At 42.2% G+C, this 23,489-nt stretch overlaps 1 protein-coding gene across 3 annotated transcripts in view; it reads left to right on the top strand.

Moving 5' to 3' along the window:
- Positions 1-23,489, top strand: part of LOC114054940 (unconventional myosin-X-like) — a 91,250-nt gene that overhangs the window by 56,001 nt on the left and 11,760 nt on the right. For all 3 annotated transcript variants that reach the window (XM_027878545.1, XM_027878555.1, XM_027878563.1), the window contains 12 exons: positions 162-268; positions 4,574-4,879; positions 9,326-9,365; positions 10,852-11,643; positions 13,704-13,827; positions 14,278-14,521; positions 15,319-15,414; positions 17,043-17,136; positions 17,742-17,797; positions 19,423-19,565; positions 21,273-21,467; positions 23,263-23,420. In XM_027878545.1, coding sequence (XP_027734346.1) covers positions 162-268; positions 4,574-4,879; positions 9,326-9,365; positions 10,852-11,643; positions 13,704-13,827; positions 14,278-14,521; positions 15,319-15,414; positions 17,043-17,136; positions 17,742-17,797; positions 19,423-19,565; positions 21,273-21,467; positions 23,263-23,420 — 2,355 coding nt within the window. The remainder of the gene's footprint in view (positions 1-161; positions 269-4,573; positions 4,880-9,325; positions 9,366-10,851; positions 11,644-13,703; positions 13,828-14,277; positions 14,522-15,318; positions 15,415-17,042; positions 17,137-17,741; positions 17,798-19,422; positions 19,566-21,272; positions 21,468-23,262; positions 23,421-23,489) is intronic.

The raw sequence follows: 23,489 nt of genomic DNA, 5'->3' as shown, positions 1-23,489 counted from the left end.
GGAGTGCGGGCGCCGCGGGGCAGCGCCGGGGCAGGCGCGGGGGCCGCCCGGGCACGGAGCCTCTCCGCGCCGCTCACCCGGGGATGAAACCTCCCGGCTCTCCCGGGGACTGACTTCTTTCCTCTCTTTGTGTTTACTGAAACTCCTCCCCGTGGCGTCAGGTTTTCCTGAAGGAAGCTCTTGAGCAGAAGCTGGAGAAGGATCGGGAAGAGGAGTTGAGGAAAGCAGCTATAGTCATCCGGGCCCACGTCTTGGGCTACATGGCAAGGTCAGTGCTGGGGGCTGCCCCACCATCCCTGTGCTTGCGTGCCTGGGTTGTCTTGACCCCCTGCTTTGCTCTCTAGTCCCCTAGCATCCATCCCGTCTTCCCCTCCTGCATTCTAAGGGAGAGGTGCAGGATATGCCCTCCCTGCCAGCACTAGCTCTGCTGAAACCTTCCTGCACCTTTGGCACCTCTTTAAATTCTGTGCACGCTTACACCCTCCCTCAACGCTGCTCAGCAAGCTCCTCAGGGACCTCTGTACACATTGCTTGCCTCTGATGACACCTTTTCCTTGCCTTCAGGGCTCTCCTGGCTGGGCCCCACCTACTCTTTGGGTCGTCTCCTTTTCCTTGTGCCTGTCAACTCTATTTTCTGCTCCCCCTGCAAATTGCTTCTTCCTCACTTGCAGCTCTGCCTTTACTCACCTTCTTTCCTCGCCCTGCCTGTTTGCCTCGTGATCTCCCTCTCCTTTTAATTAACTCTTCAGAATTGGTTTTTGGCCAGCTCTGCAACAGTAATCTCCTCTTGCCGCTCCCTTTTGCACCTGACCAGAGAAGGTTTTGGAGAACAAACTAGAGACAAACCGCCCCTTCTCTGCCCCTCGAAGTCAGTGTAACAGCTGACTCCTTAATGGCTGTGGCATGCACACTTAATCCCAGCAAGATGCTCTTTCCTGGCTGGTCTCTGCTCCTGACACCTGTCAGTCAGGGGTGTGAGGAGGTGAAATCCCTGGCCAGCAGAGCTGTTTCAGCAGGCACTCTTCTTAGAGCTCCAGTTGCACCAGGTAGCTCATTTTGCACTGGGAAATGTGTGCAAGGGTTGTACCCTGCCTTGCCAATGTGGAATATCAGCAGAATACACATTTGGTCTCTGGAGCTTTTATTCATTTATTTATTTCCCTCTAGGAAGACAAATGAGCTAGCTCTATTGTTTGTACATGAGACTGCAAGTTCTTTGTGTCAGGGCCTCTGCTCTGTTTTACTTTGTGTCTAGCATTTGGAGAGAAGGGTAGGGATTAGCACAGGAAAATTGATTTTCTGGGAAACATCACTGCAGTCATACTGGATTACTGCTTTTCTGAGTTCCTGGTAAGGAGGCTGCTGCCCTGCAGGGCCGTGATAGAAGACAGTGTGGCAGCAGTGTTCCTCCTGGTTAGAAATCTTATGGTCCTTCAGCCTCCACAGATCTGAATTCCTTGTCCCACATGTTGCCCTTCTGAGTCTCATCTTTAAGAGCAAGCTGTGCCTCTGCAGCCAGAGTGGAAATCCTCACAAGCGTCTGGAGGTAACTGGACTTTTCAGGGGAGAAGAGCAGGGAGTGAACAAAGGTTTTCCAGTCCTCTTCTCTAATTCTTTCCGTGAAGAGTTTCCAGTTGCACTGCATCTGTATTGAAAATAAGTCCAGCAGGCAGGAGTTCATCTGGGCAAGTGCTGAATGGTCTGTGCAGAGCTGGGCAGAGATCAGGAGTACCAATGAGTGCTGCCTTAAGGTTGATACCATTTCTGTTGGTTTTGCAAGTATGAGTGTATTTAAATTCATTTGGTCTCATGCAAAGTAGATTGGCAAAGGAAGGATTCCACTGGTTTCTCCCCCTTTGTGAACTTGTTCTGTGAGCCTGGAGAACCAGATTTTCTTTGCTCACGTGTCCTGCAGCCTGGTGTCTCTGACTGGTAACTAAAATGTAACACAAGGAAATCAAGCCAATTGAAATGACCCTATTTTTATGTAACTAATCTGTGGAGCTCTTGAGATGCAGGTAGGTAACAGCTTCGCCAGCCAAAATACACGTAATGCAGGATCCATGTACATATTGGGCTGTGTCCCTGGCTTTTGCAGGACCGTATTGATTAGGGGAAGAATACAGTAACAAATTGCTCTAAAGCCCTGTGTTCTCTGGTCCTTGGAGGCATAGCTGCCAGTTACAGATCATTAACAGAATAATTCATCATCATCACGGCTAGGCTTCGCGAACGAAGATTTGAGAGGGGCTCTACCCACGCTTGCTACAAGCGCGCTGAATAATTAACTAAATTTCAAATACAGCATTGGAGCCTTGCAACCACCCCGTGTTCTCTTGTGTGATACATGGTCAGGATGTCTCCCAAGCTCTCAGCACGGGCCAGCGGTCGAATTTCTTTGGCCACTGCAAGAGAGTGAGTGGAAGGCTGAACAACGGGAATGAAGTTCACAGCCTGTGTGCAGCAGTTCCAGCTGAAGGGCGTCTGCAAGCTTGGCTGTGGTCATGAGGAATGAAGGGGCACTTCAGCCTGGCAGATTAGCAGGCAGAGCTGGCTTGTAGCTGGGCAGGGCTTGGCACACGTTGCACTTGAGAGAGTTTCTGGCAGATGCATTTTGTAAAAGTCAGAGCACCCTTTTTGATGCACTTATATCTGCCTTGGCAAAGAGTGCACGTGCAGCTGTTCACACCCCATGTGCAGGACACAGGGAGGACAGAGCGAGCAGGGGTGAGGGGACTGCAGCGCAGGAGCAATTAATCTAAAACCTCCCACTTGTTATCACCTCTTCCCTTTGACTTAATACTTATGGAAAAGAGTGTGGCCTCTGCACACTACTGCTATTAGCATCCCTCTCCTGATTTTCTTGACTGGGCTGATGTGTCTGATGTGCAGGGAGGTGGCAAACTGTCAGCATGGGTCCCTCTTGCCATTTGAAGGGAATTTGATAGCCAGGACAGGGATTTTGAGATGTATGTTTTCCTCAGAGTGCTGGAGAAGGTCTGTGGGAAGGATATGTGACAATACTGTGATATTTCCAGTGTGTGTTTTAGGACTATAAGACCTCCCAGGATTACTGTGGCCTGTTGACCTAAGATCCTGTGTAGCAGCCCCATAGAATTTCCCTCTGCAATTTCTGATTTGGATTAAAGAAGGCTTTGATTTGAATAGTGCTAGTGATTGTTTCTCTACCGCAAGTTATTAGGGTGTCAAAATATATTAAATTACTGTAAAAAATGCCCACTTATTTTCAACCTTAATAGTTGTCGGCTTCAAATTGGTTAAATCTTGTTGTGTCTCCTGTTAGAAAAATAGAAATGCCACCCAGAAATGTAGTACTTTGCCTGGTATCAAACCTTTCCTTAGCCTTTTCTATTTCTTAAGGCAAGTTGCTCTCATTCTGTAAGGCTGAATTTCTGGTCCCAGTCCTGCTTCCTCAGAAATCACTTGAGGGTCTAACATTGTTCTTGGAATGGGGGTGCTAATACAGAACAAAAGGATAAAAGCAACAGTGTAGTAGTATTTTTTTCTATAGCACTGTGATGAGAGTTTGCCTTCACTCGATGATCTTGGGCCCAAAATTCCATTTTTGACTTGCTGGTTCCCAACATAGTTGGAGATCAGGTGTGTTTAGCCTTTGATTCTTCAATACAAGACCTTTTGGTTGGCTCTTTTGGGTTGTTTATTGTTTGCTTGAATATAGCTTACAAATTTATCCAGATTACTGTATGCTAATAACTTTTGTGATTTGCTCAGTTTGTACAAACTGCTGCCAGTAACTTTTTTTAGGTCCTTGATAAAAACTGTAATGCAGAGAAATAGGAAATTATGATTCTTGTGGTTTTTTGGGGCCCTATCACGTTTTAGAGTGCTGCAAAGTTGATTTTCAGATCATTTGATGATCCTTGTGAGTCCCTTCCAACTCAGGATATTCTATGATTCTTGTTTAAGCAAAATGTTGTGCAATAGAAGTATTTGTTTATGTGAACCTGTTAAAATGTTACATTCAACAGTCAATATTGTAGTATCAATGTATAAATATAAACAATATAAACAAACAGTATAAAATTAATGTGACCATTTCTATTTTTGCACCCTTTTTGCTTTTCCTGGAATGATTTGTGTTTGCCCACTTAAAAGATGGGGCAATATGGGAGTTTGTTTTCATACATTCAGGTCATTTGTATTTTATTACAATAAATTTGGTTTTATTATACTAAATCCACAGTGAATTATTATGTTGATTGCACAGCGAATGTGTGTATGTGCAATGCAAGGAGACTTTGGGTCAGAGGACCTTCCCTTTTCATGTGCCAAATAATCTGTCCCTCATCCTCTGAGAGTCTTCACAAAAATAGGTGCCCATTGAAACAAACGAGTGGTAGATGTAAGAGGGACAGCAGTGAGGCAAATATGACTTACAGGCAATGGCAGTAGAGGAACAGAAATTGTGTCATTTCCAAACAGTATTTTTCCCCAAATAATTTTTCTGTGGATGTGGTCAGTGGACAAGGGCATGAGAAGTGCAGAGCATGTATGACTTCGTGGCGCATTAAGTGTCTGGTTCTGTTTTTAGGAAGAAGTATCAGAAGGTGCTAGCCAGTGTCGTTATAATCCAAAAGAACTACCGAGCGTACTTCTGGAAGAAGAGCCTGCTGCGACTGAAGGCCTCTGCGGTCACCCTGCAAAAGTACTGGCGTGGCCGCCTGGCTCGCAGCCTCTACCAGCACCTGCTGCAGCAGGAACTCAGGCGGAAGCAGGAAGCGGAGGAGAGAAGGAGGCAAGAAGAGGAAGAACAGATCAGAAGAGAGGAAGAGGAAAGACAATGGCAAGAAGAGGAGGAGCGTAGGAGGAAACAGGAAGAGGAAGAGGTGAAGAAAAGGTACAGGATGGTATCTTACACTCATAGTTCCCTGACTCTAAAGCTGCTGAAGTGTCAAAACCAGTCTGGGGCACTGGCGTGGTGGTAACACTAGAATAGCAGTTGCGTGAGACAGTGTCCCAGTACCAGCAGGCAGAATTGTGGTGGCCTGCAGCCAGCATAGAATAGAAAAGCAGTATGGAAAAGGAATGTCCTGCTTCCTTTAGGAAAGCTAAATCTGGTGTATTTCTACTTCTGTTTAGTGTTTTTTTTCTTTGAAGTGTACGTACAGGAGGGAGATTCACTGATTGGGCAGAGATGCGTAATTCTCTCGTTGCCTTTGCAGCAGTGAAGGAAGTTTTATGCAGTCTTCCAAAATCTGAAGTGATTAGCAGTGTGAGAAGGTACCAGTATTGTAAGTCTTGGTGTAGCAGGATCAGAGAGCAAGTTGTGCAGCATACTCATGCTACTGCAGTTGCTACACTCATGAGCATACATATGCTATCTCTCATCAGGGATGTGGATGTGTCAAGAGATCAGGAAAGGTAAAGGAAAAGCTAATGTGACAAAAAGAGGCGATCTGTGAGCAGTGACAATACACCTAATGAGAATCCTGCACCTCACGCATCATTTACTGTTCAGTATGTGGTTACCTACCTCCTGTCTATCCTACTATCCAAACTGGATGTCTCCCTTGATAATATTTTTTTTAAGAAGCATAAAACTTAACTACAAGATTATTATATAAATTTCAAAAAATAATCATGTGATACTTTGTTTTTCCTGACTAGTTGGCTACATTTCTTCTAGGCTTTTGTTACTTACTTGTCCCAAAGTTGGATATTATCAGATTGTGTGGCAAGCATCAGAAAATTCTACAGTTAGAGACATGCTGCAAGGAAAAGAGATAGCCTGCAGTTCCTGTGGAGACAGTAGGGTATCCACTGGGATAAGACATGGAGGTAATGGTACCAGTGATGGTCAAGGAATTAGTTGAAAAACACTGAAGGCTCCATTTTTGTCAATGTGTCAATTTGCAACAGTATCCTCATGAGCAACACGAAGCTGGGCAAGTTCAGAATGTCAGTAAGTAGTTTGCAGGTATCAAATACTACAGATGCTCTCTCAGGTCTCATGTCTTTCTTGTCCTAAGTAGAGCTTGTCTGTACCTGGATAGGATGTGGCCTCACCTTGAGTACTGTGTGCAGTTTGGGGCACCACAGTATAAAAAAGACATTAAGCCATCAGAGAGCAACCAAAGGAGGCCACCCTTGGTCAGGGGTCTGGAGGGGAAGCTGTATGAGGAGCAGCTTGAGGTCACTTGGTCTATTCAGCCTGGAGAAGAGGAGGCAGGGAGACCTCACTGCAGTCTTCAACATCCTTGTAACGGGAAGCAGATAGGCAGGTACAGATCTCTTCACTCCTGTGACAGTGACAGCACTCAGGGAAATGGCATGAAGCTGAGTTGGGGGAGGTTTATTTTGGATATCAGGAGGAAGTTTTTCACCCAGGGGGTGGTTGAGCACTGGAACAGGCTTCCCGGGGAAGTGGTCATAGCACCGAGCCTGTCTGAGTTCAAGAAACATTTAGACAATGCTCTCAGGCACATGGTGTGATTCTTGGGGTGTCCCTTGCAGGGCCAGGAGTTGGACTCAGTGATCCTGATCAGTCCCTTCCAGCTCAGCATATGATTCTGTGATGAAAGAAGAACCTATCTAGCTTATTGATTATAGTGTTTTTGCCCTTTAGTTCCCAGCCCATGAAAGATGTGTTCATCCCAGCATCATAGGAACCAAGGTGTCAGTGTTTCTAGAAATCAGGTGAACTCCTCATTTTGCTTTCATTTTCTAATTAATGTCAAAAGGCATCAGAGTGAGTAACCAAAAAGGTACTAGCAGACCAAATTGGCCAAATCCTGAATTTCCATTTAACCAAAAATGAGGTAGAAGAAATTGCAGATCAGCTAATCTACTGAGAACAAGGAAAAAAAGCCCAACACACATATAGAGACAAAATCAGAAGGACTTAAATGCAACTGGAGGTAGAATGAACTAAAAGTTGGCATGCAGTTCTTGTGCATACACTGCTTGCAAAGGGGAGCCATGGAGTAATTTGGTTTACTGTTAACAGGAAGAAAAAAAGTTGTGGAGAAAGCTGAAGTATTTGATGCTGCTTTTATCTTCTCCAAAAGCTTAACTGTTGAAGACTAAATACAGTTAGCAAACATGTGCCACAATTCACAACATGGCTTGGAAATAAAAGGTTAGAAAATGCTCAGATAAATCAAAATACAAAGAAGGAGTTGGGACTTGGTGAAAATAATGTTTGGGTACTCTGAGAACTAGCTAAAGCAGTTCAGAACAGTAGCCATCCTCTTTGTCTTCCTATGTGGATAGCAACAGTTTCCATAAAAATGGAAAATTCCAAACATTTTAAAATTGTAAAAGGAAGAATGGGAGAATTGTGGACCAGTCAGGCTAACCTCAATTTCAGGAAGATAGTGAAACAAATAATCAAACAGTTGTAAATGCTTGAGAAAGGAGTCAAGAGCCAGTGTGGATTTCTGAAGAACAAACAGCATTAAAGTTACCTGTTTCCTTCTGTGGTAGCTTATGGCATGCCTTATGGACAGGGAAAAGCCATAGAAGGTAGGTAACTTGACTTTGGTAGGTAGAGGTTAGATAAGGGCTTTGATATTATTGCAATATTTTGAGACACTAAAAGGAATGTGTTTTGGAAAAAAAGTACATGAAGCAAGATTAGGATTTGTATTTTTACTGCATTGTATTATTGCATTTTAATTAATGAACAATAGTAGCTTTTTGTTATTTAGGAGAGAACACTTGAGTGGAATTCATCCATGATCTGTGCTGGATGTGGTACTTGTTTTCATAAGAATTTGGATGAGAAAATACAAATATCCTTATTAAATTAGCAGAAAAAACCATCTGCTGAGTGGCTGTAGGTATATAGCTAGCCAGGATTACAATTCAGGTAATTTTCGCAAGTTAAAGAAAGGATTTAGAAAACAGGTTAACTTTCAGTACAGACATATACAGATCTACAGTTAGGAATAATTAAATGCACAGGAAGAAAAGGAGGAATACCTACTTCAACATCAACAAGAAGGTCTGGAGACTAAATTGAGTATGTCACTGTCATGCTGTGTGAGAGGAGAAAGCAAATGCTGTACATGAATTGGATTGTTTCTGTGAGATGTGGAGGTGATTCTTCTGTACCACTTGGGACTGGTAAGGCCTCAGTTGAAGTACTGTCCCTGGTTTTGGGTATCACATTTCAGGAAAATCAGTTGGAGATGACTAGAAAGCAGCATAAAATATCAGAGGTTTAAAGTATGTGAGGAACAGTTGCAGGAATTAGTATGTAGATTATAGGTGGTATTCCTAATTTGTTTTAAAATAGTTGTGCTTCTTGAGCCCTGTTATCATTTAAGGCAGTTGTTTAACTCACGATGACTGTTCAGGATCCTTCAGTAGAGTTGGAGCCTTCTGGATCTCACTTAAGTCAGTTTTGATTTATAAATATTTCCTGGAGTTTTTTCAGTCAGCAGGCACAAGACTGAGAGCTTTAAGGACTTTGTGACTTGCAGCTGCAGTTTAGAATTTGGCTGGGAAAAGCTGCAAGGCCTGGGAAATAAATATCACTGCCCTGCTTTTCTCCCTGGGGTTGAATTATAGATTTAAAAGTTACCACTGCCAGGTGGTAACTTTCTTCCATCCAGACACATCCTATTCGTGCTCCCTAAGCATGACCCTGGCATTTGTCTGTCTGTTAGTTCAGTTGCCTGTAATGTACTCGCTCTGGAGAAAATGGCCATAGTGGCAGCTTTCCCTTGGAGTACAACCTTTTTGATCTGGGTGGAGATGCAACACCGTGGGATGGGTTTTTTCCCCTCTACTCATGTTTACTGTGAAACCCTGACTCTTACAATCTTCATTAGTAAACTAGGTTTTGCATGTCACTGAGAAGTTGTGCAAGCTGGGGCTTTAATCCAGTAGAAACAAAATACAAGTTCAGTGCTGATAGTGCAAAAATCCTGTTATGTTTTAAAAATCAAACGGTTTCCTCATATCTGTCAATTACACACTTACAATCTCAATATTCAAAGACTTATAGTACTTCAGAAGATTCTGTTTACATTTATCATGGGTCTCATTTGTCTTCCTGTCACTGTTTCCAATGTCCTTCCTAGTGTGTTCCAACTAATCCAATTTCCTAATTGATCTGAAAGTTAAGTGCGTGGGGAAAATCTGTTGTATCCACAAAGGTCATGCCAACCACAGAGAATTGGATTTTTACTAAATTGCAAAAGCTTTTAAATCAGTCTTACAGCAGGTACCTCATTTTAACCTTTTCCATGGAGGGATGATGCGTTCATGTAATTCTGAAAACCTCATGCAGGATAACTGGGTCTGTCTCTGACTGTCATGTCTTCTTTTTTGTCAGAGAAAAGGAGCAACTGAATGCACTACTCCAGGTGGCCCAGGTAAGTTTAACAGTTACTCCTTTCACGTGTGTTCTCCTGAGTATCTGTGAAGGGTCCTTTGTTGCCTACACTTCGCCTGGAGCGGATACTGTTATTGCAGCAATGCTACTTTAAAAATGGGCTTTATTCACTTGAAACCTGCAAGTGTTTGGCTTTGGAAGAGGTGCGTAGAGTTAATAAGGTAGGGCTTTTCTCAAGGGTCATGTTGCAAAGGTTCTATTTGAAAATTTCTATATTGAACATGAAGCATCCTTTTTTATATCTACTGCTTAGCTTATTAGATGACCTTGTAATGTGTTACAGTGTGACACAGTCTGGTTTGCTGGATTGTGCCTGTAACAACCAAAATAAGAGCGCAACCTGCTGCTGCCATGGCTAAAATAAACTCCTCGCTATTGATCTCATTGTTGGTACTTGACATGTGAAAGAACAGACCACCTACTCTGAGGTGTGTGAAATATCTGTGTATCTTGTTACTTCTTTTCTCAAACCACTTGTTCCCCAGTTTCAGACTATCTTTGTTCAGGAGAGATGACAGAGTATAGAAATGCATTAATCCACAAGTAAGAGTCAAGTAGAGAATAAGCAACAAGGTAACTAAAGAAAACTAGCCAATTGACTGCATTGTCATAGTCCTATCAGGAAGTACATGAAATCCTTTTGGAATTTATTTTTGCTTCTTTTCATGTGTATGTTTTGTCTTATGTGTGTATGATTTCAACAGCCTCTGTGGTGGGGGGTGATGGCTTTATCTTATAGCTAAACATCAGTGAAAGTTACCACTGCCTTCTCATTATTGTGTATCTGCTAGAAATTTCCTGTTACTTCAGCATGAAGAATAGAATAAGGCAGAGTCCTCAGCAGCCAGGCATCATTCATCCAGTGATGCTAAAGAATGCCAAGGAATTCTGGGTGGAGTTTTGGTGGGGTGGGGTTGGAGTGGATGCAGTCCTGCTTCATTGCAAATATCCTTTCCAACCCTAGATTCTGATGGTCAGACCCCTAAATCAGGAATCAGTGAGATTTCCAGATCTTTTAATGAATTTCTGGGAAATCTTCAGCTCCTAAACAGTCTATGCATGTATGTATTCATATATAGTTGCTTTATCCTGTATGTGGGTATGTGTGTGAGTTAGTTCAGAGAGAACAGACTTTCAAACTGCTTTTATCCAAATTGCAGTGTACAAAGGGCTGTAAGATGAGCAGTAGACAGAGAGAGGCTCTTCTAAAATTTCTGTGATCCCAGTGAGCTTCTCTGTATGATTCAGAAAGGAGGTAGGCTGCTGGGAAAAAAGGAGGTACCTGAAGATCCAGTAGTTCTGCCTTTAGCTTTTACACCATGAATGATTTACAGGATGCTTGGAGTCATCTTTTTGCAGATGGTAAGTACAAGACAAGCACAGGAGACAAGAAGAATGAAAAGTCCAGGCAAGGAACTGCCTGGAAGTTGAAGAAACTGCTTTAACACTGTTATAAATTCTTTAAGGTGGAAGCAGTAAAGACTGAAGAGGTGGAGATTCCCCTGCAAGAAGAAGAAAGACGTCAAATGGAGGAGATCTTAAGATTGGAGAAGGAGATTGAGAAGTTGCAGCAACAGAAAGAAGATCACATGTCTGTCATCTGTGAAGACGCCAGGAATGAAATAAATCGTCAGCGAGAAGAAGAGATCCAGAGGCTGGAAAAAGAGGCATCAAGGGTTGCCCAGGAGTTCTTGGAGCTGCTGGATTTTGGCAATCTGGATGAAAGTGTGCAGAACTTAGAGCGCTCACTTTCTAGTGAGGGGACACTCAACATTGACTGCAGCTTGGTGGCACCACTGGCTGAAGAAGAAGTGGATGAGGGTTTTCATGCTGATGACGAGGGGCGGCCACCTTCCAGTTTGGTGGTCTTGAATCAGCATGGCATAAGAAACAGCGATAACTACTCAAAGGAAGTTGCTGACACAAGCCTTTCACTTCTCCAGAGGGAAGTGGGAGAGGTTGTCCCTGCTCTCAAACAACCTGTGGAAAGAACCACTAGCCCCAAGGAGCAGAGAGCCATATCTGACCCAGCAGAAAGCATTTACAGCTCTGTCTCAGATAGGCAGAGGAGTAACAGCGGAGACGCAGGAGAACCGATTTACACTTCTCCCGCAGATGTGGAGTCTGACTATGACCATGAGGAGTTTGATGGCTATGGAGATGCAGTTAATGCCTCAGCTGAGCCCCTGAACGGTGAGGAGGGTCTGAGGCACTCCCACGGTACCAGCCTAGACTCCAACCGTGGCAGCCTGGACTCGGTGAGAATCCCCTTCCTTCACCTTTCTGGACATTATTGTGAATTTGTTGATATTTATAAAATCCTTGCCTTCTTACTGTATGCATGCTTGTTCTGTATATTGTTACTAATATATAACTCTATCTTACATCAATCATCAGCTAGAAAAAAAGGGAAGAGTCATAGGCTGAGGGCCAGAAGGCTTAAGAGTGTCTGGTGTCTACTGGTGCACAAGCTAGCACACATATACCTATTTTAGATTGTTTGCATTGCCATCACCATATGTTAATATAATATTCTTTAGGAAGAATGAAAGCAGACAGACAGTATCTGTAAGTCTATATTCTACCTTAGAGAGATTTCACAGAAGGGACCTAAGCTTCAGGTAGGCAGTGACGAGGCTGTGGTTTGATTTGTCTCCATTACGAAAACTTCCCTTGTTCTAGTTCTGTTCAGAGTCAAGAGTTTATTCTCAGCTGCTGTGTATAACTTAAGCTATTCTAAGGCTAGAAGAAATTACTGTGCTCATCCAGGCTGGGTCCCAGTGCACATAACCAAGACCAGTGAACCTTTTCATTCCTACTGCAGGGACAACGACAGGGTAGTGAAGCTATGCTATTAGCCTTGCACTTGAAGCATCTTATCTTAGACCCCACAGTGGCTCTGGACTTCCTGAGTTCCCTCAGACTAACTGCTCAATAATGCAATGATAAATCCCCTTGCAGAACAGGATGTCAGATAAGCCCACATATGATTTTGAGGAGTTCAGGTGTGAAGCAATGACAACCACAGAAATAATTCCGATAAATGATGTCCCCAAGAAGAGATACTTGAACTACAAAATATCTTTTTGAAAATGATTGATTGATTTTTGGGTTTTTTTTTAGAATTCAATTTACTTCCTTCGGTATGCTTTTGCAATGACAGATTGTGACCTTTCTTAAAAAGTTGCGTGAATTTTCCTGTTTGCATTTCCCTAATGTCAGCTGCCAGCTATCAGAATTTTTTATGATGTGATCTGCTTGAGTAAAGGTACCTTCTCTGTGGGCAGGTACTCACAGATCACTGTAATCTTCAAGCCATGAATCATTCTGTCACAGCCTAGGCTGGTTTCTACCATTCTTCTTAAAATGTAAATAGAAGTGAAGGGTTTTATTGAGTTCATCAGTGAGTAAGACTCATGAAGAATCTGGTTGATACTTTGTCATAGCATGAGCCACAGGAAGAGAAAACCACAGCTGAGTAGACTCCCATTGGTAGCTGCTGATCCGAGAACACCTGATTTTTGAAACTTAATGGCAAGGGAGAGAGAGAAGGGATGAGTGGAATAGGGATGAGGAAAAAGAGGAACACAAAGGGGTCACAGGGAGGCAACAGAAGGGAAAATGAAAATAAGCAACATGCATTTGAGGAAGGAAGAGGTCTAAGGAGCAGCCTTCATTAGTATTAAATTAATAACGCCAATCAAAGGAAGCTGTATTTAAGGTAAAGAAAATGATAGAACAGTTTAGGATTTCATAATGTGAAGTACTTTCTTATGACTGAGGGCCATTATCTAGTTGGAGAACAGGGATGACTAAATTCAGTACTATTCTTTCATTAATTCAGATCTGTGTTTTTAGGGTTCAGTTATCCTGGACTGTGCTTTTTTTCCTAATCAACCCAAAGGAAGTCACTTCCTTGCTGGGGTTAAATCAAGTGTTCCATCTTGTCTGGTGGTGTGGCCTTTCTGCCAGAAAAATCGGAAAACTTCTCCAAAATGAGAAATTCTCTTAATCCCATTAAATTAGATTTTACAAGGTGGGCTCTGCCTTGAAACAGGAGGCTTTGTTACTGCAGGTAACTAGAGTTTTCTAGCCATGTCCACTGCTCTCTTTTCAGTTATGAAAATTCCATGCTCTTGCTTTAGGCATTAATGGGTAAGCTGTCAAGCCTCTAGTTTCACTGTATTGCTTTTTGCAAAGGGACTATGTGTAGTTTTGCACCTTATGTATATGTGACTTCTCTAACCTTGTGAATTTCCTCCAGTCCTCCTGTGACCAGGAGAACCCAAGTAGCCTGTATTTCTTCTTTTTCTTTTAGTTTCTGGAGAGTGAAGAAGAAGTGGATGTTTACATCGATACAGATGAAGAGTTTTGTAATGGACGAGTCACTATCTTCAATGGCTCAGGACCACCCTATTTTCACAGTTATCTCTACATGAAAGGTAAGTCTATTTATTTTGCCAAAACCATGGATGGATGGAATCCAAGAAATCTGCTTTCTCCTTCTGTTTCTCCAGAATCGTCATCCTTATTTGCTCTTGAAGAGCTAGGAGGTGAGTATCAGGGATATCTTTGTCAGGGATATCTTTGCCACTGAGACCTAATTGTGCCCACGTGGTGTGGGCTTAAATGACTCATTCTGAGCTACAAAACTGAAGAAAGTACAAAAATGTTTGAGTAGTGCATATATTGCTATATCTTGTGTTTGTTTCACTAGTTTATTCTGTGTTTTTTCTCAGTCTGAAATTAAGCATAACCTTGTTTCTCTCTTCAGCTGCCTTGCTTTATGTAGGGACAGACGTGGCAACTGGTTGTGCCCAAGAAGCAGGATCAGAATGAAGACATGGCCCTTGTTGCATGTCTGATGAAATTTTTGCTCCCTTGCTTTGCAGGAGGTCTCATGAACCCATGGAGGCGGCGCTGGTGTGTTCTGAAGAACGAGGCCTTCATGTGGTTCCGTACCAAGCAAGAGGCACTGAAGTCAGGCTGGCTCTACAAAAAAGGTGGAGGCATGTCAACGCTTTCCCGACGCAACTGGAAACGCCGTTGGTTTGTGCTTCGAGAATCCAAGCTGATGTACTTTGAGAATGATAGTGAGGAAAAGCTGAAGGGGACAATTGATATCAGAAAGGCAAAGTGAGTGAAAAAATAACCCCATTGATCCCTAATACTCACTCTCTAAATGAAGTGTCCAGTGCTGCCAGTTCATTGGCCAGTGTACCTCTCATAGGGCTTGGAGAATCAGAAACAAAGGAAGGAAAAGTTCTAGTTTTACTCTGGAGGGAGTCTGCAATTACTTGATAGTTCTTTTCCCAGTCTTACATTTCATAATCCAGCAGGAGCTCTTTGCAAGCCATGGATGGAGCCAGAGCAGGAGGGGCTAATTAAGTACATACCCCATGCATTCTCTCCTACCCAGACTCCATCTGTTTTCTGGCTTCTTCAGGCATTTCACAGAGGTAGTATGAAGCTCACAGCATGATTTGAATTAGGCAGCATGTACTCTGCCTTTTCCTGAGTCCTGAGTGCTCTTTCTGCTGCCATAGTTAATTCCTCAGCTTATGCTGTAAGAAAGGACAAAGTAGTCACCTATTGCCATTATGAGGACTGTAAAGTGTCAAGAAGTGTGGCACACCCAACTTTGTAAACAGATCTCTCTATATCAACCTCCCTATTATCTCTTCTTTCATCTGGTCTGCTGGTGTCTTGAAGAAAATCCATGTGACACCTTAAGCTTTGGTTTTTAACTGTACAAATTTTTTAAAACATATTAATGTGTATTGGAGGAATTTTCTGTCGGAATTACAATCCGTCTGAACCAGTTTTTTCCCTTCTGTATGGTGAAGGGTATCATGTGAAAGAATCAAGTAGAGGGAATTTCGGCCTGTCAAAGGTTTTCAGTTTTGGCTCTTTTGCTTCCTTGTGTTTTCCAGAGAGATTGTGGACATTCATGAAAAGGAGAATGCTTTGGACATTGTGACAGAAGACAGAGTTTATCACATTGTTGCAGAGTCACCAGAAGATGCCAGGTATAAGAAGGAATTTTGTTAGATTTATTCATTCGGTGCAGGTCTGACCCAGCTACTCACGGGAGAACCTGAGAAACAATCTCTTCCCTTTTGCTGGGGAAAAGGGGGGATTTGTTCCAGAGTGTTGTTTCATGCTTCCTGGGAGGTAGCGCACTTACTTTGGGGAATTCCTGTTGCAACTCCCTAGATGGTGGTTCAGCCTATTAGTCACAGGACTGCCACCTTCTCCTGTGGCTGTGAGCATGCTGAATTGAAGGGTTACTTCAGGAGACACACAAACCTTAATATAAACTGGGACATCTAATAGCTGATTTATTTATTAAATGGAATCTTGAATCAAACAAAAAGTCTATTCATGTTGTCTGTAAATGATTGCGAGAGCAGCTGGGTTTTATCCAGGAGACAGAGAAAAGGCTGGAGCTTATCAGAGTCTGTAGTGTCATCTGATAAAATCTTCTCAGTGCAAAGCAAACAAATGACTCATGTCCTTCCTTCTTGGCTTCTTGGCCAGACAGTGGGAATCAGTTGTTTAAGGGCAGGTTGGACAACCTGTTCTGGCTATGCAAAGCCAAGTTAAGAGATTACTGTCCCTAGCTGCTCATGTCTTTCCACTTTTACCACTTTTACCAAGGTTTCTGCTCTCTCGGCCCAGACAGTGTAACTGTTTCTCCAATCTGCTGATTCTATGAAGTTATTTAGGGTCTGTTATTATTTCGTTTGGTGTAGGGAGAGGAAGGGAGAAGGTGTGTAGACACAATTTAACAGAAATGGACTAAAGATCAGCACATGAACAAGAAATACGTGAATTCAGGGGGCAGTAGCTGAAGGTAGCTTCTTAACCCAGAACTTCCACAGCTGCAATGCCCTAAGGTAATACTGCAGAATTGTTAGGACAAGTGTAAAGGAAATGTGGCCTCTGTCTCTGTTCTCAGTCTCTGTTCTGAGGGAGAGAAGAAAGCAGGAACACTTGTACTAGCAAAGGGCAGATTAGCAGGTGTTGTAGAGTATCCAGTTTGAGAATCCTCCATGAAGTATAGATGTTTGCTGATCTCGCTGGAAGCTGCAGATAAGAATCTACTTGTTCTGCAACAGTGATTTGCCTCCAGATACATCTGTAGTGAGAAGCCCTTTCACAGACAAAAAACTTAACTTCAAATTCACTTTAAACCCGTGATTAATTGCCAACCATATGACTTTCAAGTTTATTAGCAGATCAGAGAGAGACTAGTGAAAAAGGCTCCCAGACATCTCCAGGACTCTAGTCCAGGAAGATTCCCAACTAACTGTGTTTTTACAACTGCTGTCTGCTCTTCTCAGTCTGCTGACATGGGTTCCCTCTAAGGCCACTGCTGATTTACAATTCCTTGAATAACAAGTAGAAAACTGGATTTTGCTGGAGCAGCTGTCAGTGGGTTGAAGAACGTGCACAGAATTTTCATGGATAAATAAGGCGGAAGGATGACATTAGAATCTGGTACGATCAGCCCAAGAGATACTTTGTGGCAGTAGTACTCAGGAAATTGTGAATGAAGAAATTTTCCCAGTGGCAGCTTTCCAGGTTCCTTGATCATATTCTGGAGCTAGTCTCACTATCCAGATTTTAACTCTGAGTCTGTTCTGATTGCCAGCGGTTGGTTTAATGTCCTGAGCCGAGTACACAGCGCTACAGCACAGCAGCTGAGGGAAATGCAGGATGAACAGGCCAATCCAAAGAATGCCGTGGTGAGTTACTGTGCAACCAGCCTGTGGGCATGCTTGGAGCCCTCTGTATTTAACTATTTGTGCGTGTTTTTCCGGCACATGCATTGTTGTAGAGCATAAGCAGTATAAGAAAGTTGGGCAGTTATTATAAAGAAACAGCAAAACTGATAGCAAAGAGGGTAAGCAGTGGGGAACATGGTGGTTTTGTTGGGTGGCTCAGCTTAATCACCAATAGCTCTCTTCAGTTTGAGAAGAAGGAGACTGCCTCATGGAGATAAAATGTCTTTGGATGGGACTAGTCTGGGTCACAGTTGTTCCAGACAGAAGACAGCAGTTGGGAAGAAAAGTGTATTTATGTATTTTGCCAGTACAGAGATACTGGGAAAGGTTATTTCAGGCCTTCATAATACTTTCTGGAAATTTGTAGCTGTTTTTCCTCAAGTCCTGTAGAGCCCTTGCACTTCTTACGCTGTTTGGGGAGCAAAGATGACTCACTCATGCCTTTCTCATGTGTTCAGTTCTACTCAAGCTACTGGAATTTAGAGGAATGTTTTCAGTTCCAGTTCTATTCACAAAGGAGAATGTCTGTAATCTAAGATGCAATCTGTGTCTCTTTCACTGTATAGGGAACCCTAGATGTTGGGCTTATTGACTCTGTCTGTGCCTCAGACAATCCTGACAGGTACGTACAGCAATCTGACCAACTCTTAAATCAGAAACTCTCTAACATATTTTTGTTTGTAGGTCCAAGTTTTTTTTGTGGTTTTTATTTGTTTAAACTCATACACTTTTTTCTCCAAACACATAAAAAACTAAGATCTTCAGCTTGTTTCAACTTCATAGACGTGAAGTTGTGATTTGTCTTTGAGTAGAAGTCTCCTTCAACTCATAGAAGTGAAAACAGCATAATCACAATGCCAGTACATAATAGTCTTACCTATTATTACCACTGAACAAATATGTCCAGTAAAAGCAGCACTTCCAGTTTTTCAACAGAGTGATTTTAAGTCAGTCTTGTAAATTTAGGGGAAAGAAACAGCATTATGAAAGAATAATGGATGAATTTAGAAATCTACATTATTCTTGAACCTTCAGTTCAGTTAGTTTCAGTGAAGAGATTATGGGACATTTCATATCACTTTGTGTTAACATTTAATTATTTCCCACATAACAGGTTCAGCCAGGGCAAAGATACTTACTACAGTGCTGAAGTAAAATGTTAGCTATTAAGTTACTTACCTCTGTCATTTCTTTTTTTTTTTTTTTGTCTCACAGAGGTTGCTAGGACTTTGGGGTTACTAGTTTAGAAAATGCGTATCTTGGTACTGATCTAAGATTTCATTGATAAAAACATTTTAGGCAGTTCTCAGCCTGTACTCCTCATAATTAATCTGTGTACCAGTGAAAACAAGGAACAAACAGTAAGCTGAAGAGCCAAAATTTGTTCATGTATATGCTGAGGTACAGTCTTCTGGAGTATCAGTGTTTGAACCAACATTAAATTCTTAGGAGAAGCATTATTCTCAACCAGTATTTTTATGCAGCTTATTTTCATCTTCCATTGGTTTATGCAATTTTCTAACAGTTTCTTGATTTGCGCCTTTTACCTTTTGCTTCATACTTGCATTCTAATTCTCAGTTTCCGTTTTCTCATAGAAATCTGGTTTTGCTTTCAAGTTTTCTGAGTCTATCCTTTTTGAACTAGTCATACTTTTACTTTTTCTGTGAAGTATTGATTCTCTACAGAATTGTGAATATTCTTTTGGTAGGACACAGTTGCATGAGAAGGACAAAGTCATCTAGAAGCAACGTAACAGTTTTTCCTCTGTTTTGTCAGAATCATCTCATCCTTTCTAAAACCAGCCTCAACCCCCAACCAACCTTTAGCTGACCCTACTGAGATCTGTGTTTGCTATTGCATCACTGGTTTTAATAAGTACAAGGAGAATGGCTGCAGTAGCTCAGCCCAGTGATTCTAGCACTAGCTCAGTCCAGTCAAAGGGTAGATCAAAGTCCTTTGCTTATGAACCTAGACATTTTACAGCTGGTTATTAGCTAATTAATATTTTCTAGTGTTTGGAAATAGCTTTTGGAAGATATTTAATTTCATTTAACTGGTCTCTCCATCAGTTTGCAGACTAACTGCACATGGGGGTGATTTTAAGTATTTCTGCACTCCTCTGTAATTTGTATTCCAAGAGTCTTTCTGGATTGTTTATGGGAATGTAAAAAACATGACTTTTGGTGTGCTGTCACTGAGGTATTTGTAAGGTTATGACTAACTTTAATGCTTTTGTTTTCTGGCAGACCAAATTCTTTTGTGATCATCACAGCAAATCGAGTGATTCACTGCAACAGCGACACACCTGAGGAGATGCATCACTGGATCTCCTTGCTGCAGAAACCAAAAGGGGAATCTAAAGTTGATGGCCAGGAATTCCTTGTGAGAGGTGAAAGAAAATGCATGCAATTACATGTGAAACTCTTCTTCTGCTTATAATGTGAAAGGGAGATTCTGCTAAGTTGATCTAGGGTTTAGCTGCTTCCCAAAAACAGTCATTCTTTGCCCATCTCCACCTTCCTGCCAGCTGCTTGCCACACGCTGTGTGTGCTAGCCCTGGCTCTTACATGATTTCCTGTCAGTTGGAAAAAGATAACTACTTTATATGTTTAGTTTTCTGATGTTAGTTCCATAGCCTATTTAAACACCTACAGTGAATGCCATCACGAATAGGAAGGAGCATGGCTGCTGTTTTAGGAGCAGCTGGCTTAGATGGACTACAACATGACACTGTGGCTTTTGTTGTCACAAAGCTCTGTTCCTTCTGACACCTGTCATGTAGAGAGGGAGGGAAAGAGATTTTTGTGGGATTGCTACTGTCCTCAGCTAAACTAACTGACCTGATTATGGTAGACATAATGAGGTGAGAAAATTTCTCTGAGGTTGAGCAAAAGATTTAAATTATGTCTTTAGAAAGAGCTTAGTTGAAGATGGTGAAGCATGGGTAGTGATCACACATATATTATAAAATATTCCCCCATTTATCTCAAGCATTGGTAAATTCCCCTAATACTTCAAGATCATCACGTAGTCTTAAATGTATGAAGACACTCCCGATCCAATCTGTGGAAAGCAAGTGCATGAGAAAATTCCCTTACATCTTTTGGGAAGAGTCTATGAAGGAATAGAGGTTCGAGAGTGGTCATGGCAAGGCAAGAGGACAGAAAGAAAAGGGTCACCAAAATGGGGCATAAGGCTTCCATCCTAGGCTGAAAATTTTCAAGGAGATTGAATGATATAAAACAGATTATCAGACAACAGTTTGAGTACCTTAAATTCAAAATAATTAATTGCAGGACAACAGTTCCTTTTATCTTGTATTGTTCATTAGTTAAAGGAAAAAAGGAATGATCCTTTGCAAAGTCAGAGTATGCTCTGCACTTCACAGTAAGATGTCTGTGTGACAGTAGTGTAGCCACAAAAGCACATATTCAGAAATATCTCACTCTGAATTTTCTTTATATGGAATCTCTGAGCTCTGTCCCACGTTCTTTGAACTTCTCGCCTCATGGGAGGACAGTGGTTTTTACATCTCTAAGTAGAAAATTGTCTTTTTGACAGCTTTAGCAACGCAGACTCTGATTTTTTCCTGTTACAGTATTGACTTTTTTTTTTTCCTTTTTTTTCCTTTTATTTTGCAATGACTCTAAAATGACAGTGAAATTATTTTTTCTGACCCTGGGAGCAAGAGATGCATGTAATGCATGTAAATGCAAGAGATGCATGTAATGATCTTTCTACTAGAGGACAAGTGTCACCAAACCTCTTCCATCAAGGTTTGGTTTGGCATTTGACATCTCTCTGGAAGAATAAATTGTGAATTATTTATTGAGGTGTTTGTGGCTTGTGATGGAAACATCCTGAATAGAGGATGCCCTCATGGTGATCACATTGGTGATGGGAGATCATTAATTAAAAAAATACATTGGGCCTAATAATAGAACTGCTTGTTGGAAAATTTTGGGCTAATTTCTTAGAGTAAATGTGCAGGATGCGAGTAAAGCAGAGCTGGTAGGTCCCAGCACGAGCTTTTTGCAGAGAGGTGGAGGATTGCTGTGGTGGTGAAACCACTGACATGTTTCCATCTCTGTGCTAGGTTGGCTTCATAAGGAGGTTCAGAGCAGCAGTAAGATGTCCTCTCTGAAGATGAAGAAGCGCTGGTTTGTTCTGACAAACACTGCTCTCGATTACTACAAGTCATCTGAGCGCACGGCTGCCAAGCTTGGCACACTTGTGCTTAACAGCCTCTGCTCCGTCGTGCAGCCTGATGAGAGGGTTTTCAAAGACACAGGTGAGAGGAAGAAAGTGGCAGTGAGCAGACTCCATGCGTGGAGTTCCTGAAGAGGGGATGGTGCAGGACTGTAATGTTGTCTCCTATTGAAAAGGTGGTCTTAATGTCCTCTGAAGCTTTGTGTCTGACTGCAAACATCTCTGCCCATAGAAACTGTGAGATATTTGCAAGGGACCAGAGAGCAGTGTGCAAGTGACTTTAAGTCCCTCACACCTGATTGAGATACACAGTGCTGATGATGTTCACTGAGTAGTGTCACTGTGGATCTAAGTGTTTCCCAAATAGGGTAACAGGTATGAGTTCTTGCAGTTGACACTGTACTTATTGGTACATGTCCATAAATATCTGTCATTTCGTACCATGACCTACATTTGTCTCTGAGGTCAATGCTATCCTTTTAAATAGCAGAAATGTCACACACTGTAAGTCTGTTTTACAGCATCACTCAACTTATAAGAAACAAAAGATAACGAAGGCCTGTGTTTGCTTTTTGTGCAACATGGCACAGTTCTGGGAAGGCAGAATCTGGCATGATCCTCCATTCCTTGCCTCATGAGTTTGGGTTAACCTATAACCTACTCAGGTTATAGGTTAAAGGATGAATTTCCCTGACAAAGAACCTGAACCTCAGGACAAGACTTGAAATATTGGACATTTGAGTAGTGGAATTGCTTCGGATAATTTTTAGAAGGGTTGGAAGCATATTTAATAAAGTGAGATGAGAGAAAATTTATTCTTCTCATTCACAAGATATTGTCTACATTTTTAATCTCAACAGATGTCTAGGGCTGCCTTTAGCAGAGAAAATTACCATCACCTTGACATGTTCTCTCAGGTTGTCAAACACATATTTTTAAAAGTTATGAGAACTGATTTGGCAATCTGACTGGGTGCTGTGTGTAGAGTGGTCATTTTCTGAGTGATTAACAGCACAGTGTAGCCCAAACGCTGTCTATGAAAGGGAGCTGCCTGGTTGGCAGGCAAGTAAGTAGTTGTGTTACACTGCAAGATACTTGTATCTTGGAAAGCTGTCCTTGTACCAAAATCTGGATTGGGACTTTCCTACTGATAAATATGTTTTGGGAATGGGGATGGTAATGTCTGCCTAGTCAGTTTTAACCAGACATACTGTATGTTGCTATCAAAGCAACAAGGGTTTTCCTTAGCCATGAGCTACAGACAAGAAGAGAATCATAGCATCATTAAAAGTGCACATGATCTCTAAGTTAATCATCCAGTCCAACCATTAACCTAATGTAGTCAAGTCCACCACTAAGCCATGTCCCAAAGTGCCATATCTATACAATTTTTAAATGCCTTCAGGGACAGTGATTCAACCAGTTTCCTGAGCAACCTGTTCCAGTGCTTGACAACCCTTTACAAGAAGAAATTTTTCCTAATATTCAATCTAAACCTACCCTGGCACAGCTTGAGGCCATTTCCTCTTGTCCTATCACTTGTTACTTGGGAGAAGGGACAGACCCACACCTGGCCACTCCTTTCAGGGAGCTGTAGAGAGTGATAAGATCCCCCTAAGCCTTCATTTCTCCAGGCTAAACACCCAGCTTATAGGACTTTTTGCGCAGACCTTTCACCAGCTTTGTTGCCCTTCTTTGACACTAAAGATGATCTGATCCAAAACCTTCCCTGTTATCAAGGTCACACTGACAGACCTGTAGTTCCCCAGATTCTCCCGCTGGCCCCTCTGGTTGGTGGATGTCACATTTTCTAACCTCTACTCAACTACGTAATATGGAAACAAGTTTCACCTCCCAGCTTCTTTGTTTCTCCATAGGTTATTGGAACATCATTGTCCATGGCCGAAAGCACTCCTACAGACTGTACACGAAGCTGCTGAATGAAGCCATGCGCTGGGCCTCTGCCATTCAGGGTGTCATTGACAGCAAAGTTCCCATAGAAACACCTACACAGCAACTCATTCGTGACATCAGGGTAGGTGGCATCATGCCAATTCCCAAGTGAGTTGGGAGCAGCCAGATCACCACTAGCCTTACTCAGTCA

This window comes from Empidonax traillii, unplaced genomic scaffold (genome assembly GCF_003031625.1).
Source record: "Empidonax traillii isolate 1590-97213 ecotype Southwest subspecies unplaced genomic scaffold, ASM303162v1 scaffold5:size3517227, whole genome shotgun sequence".
Classification (NCBI taxonomy): domain Eukaryota; kingdom Metazoa; phylum Chordata; class Aves; order Passeriformes; family Tyrannidae; genus Empidonax; species Empidonax traillii.
Note: the sequence above shows the minus strand (reverse complement) of the source record. Positions and strands in the feature narration are given on the sequence as shown.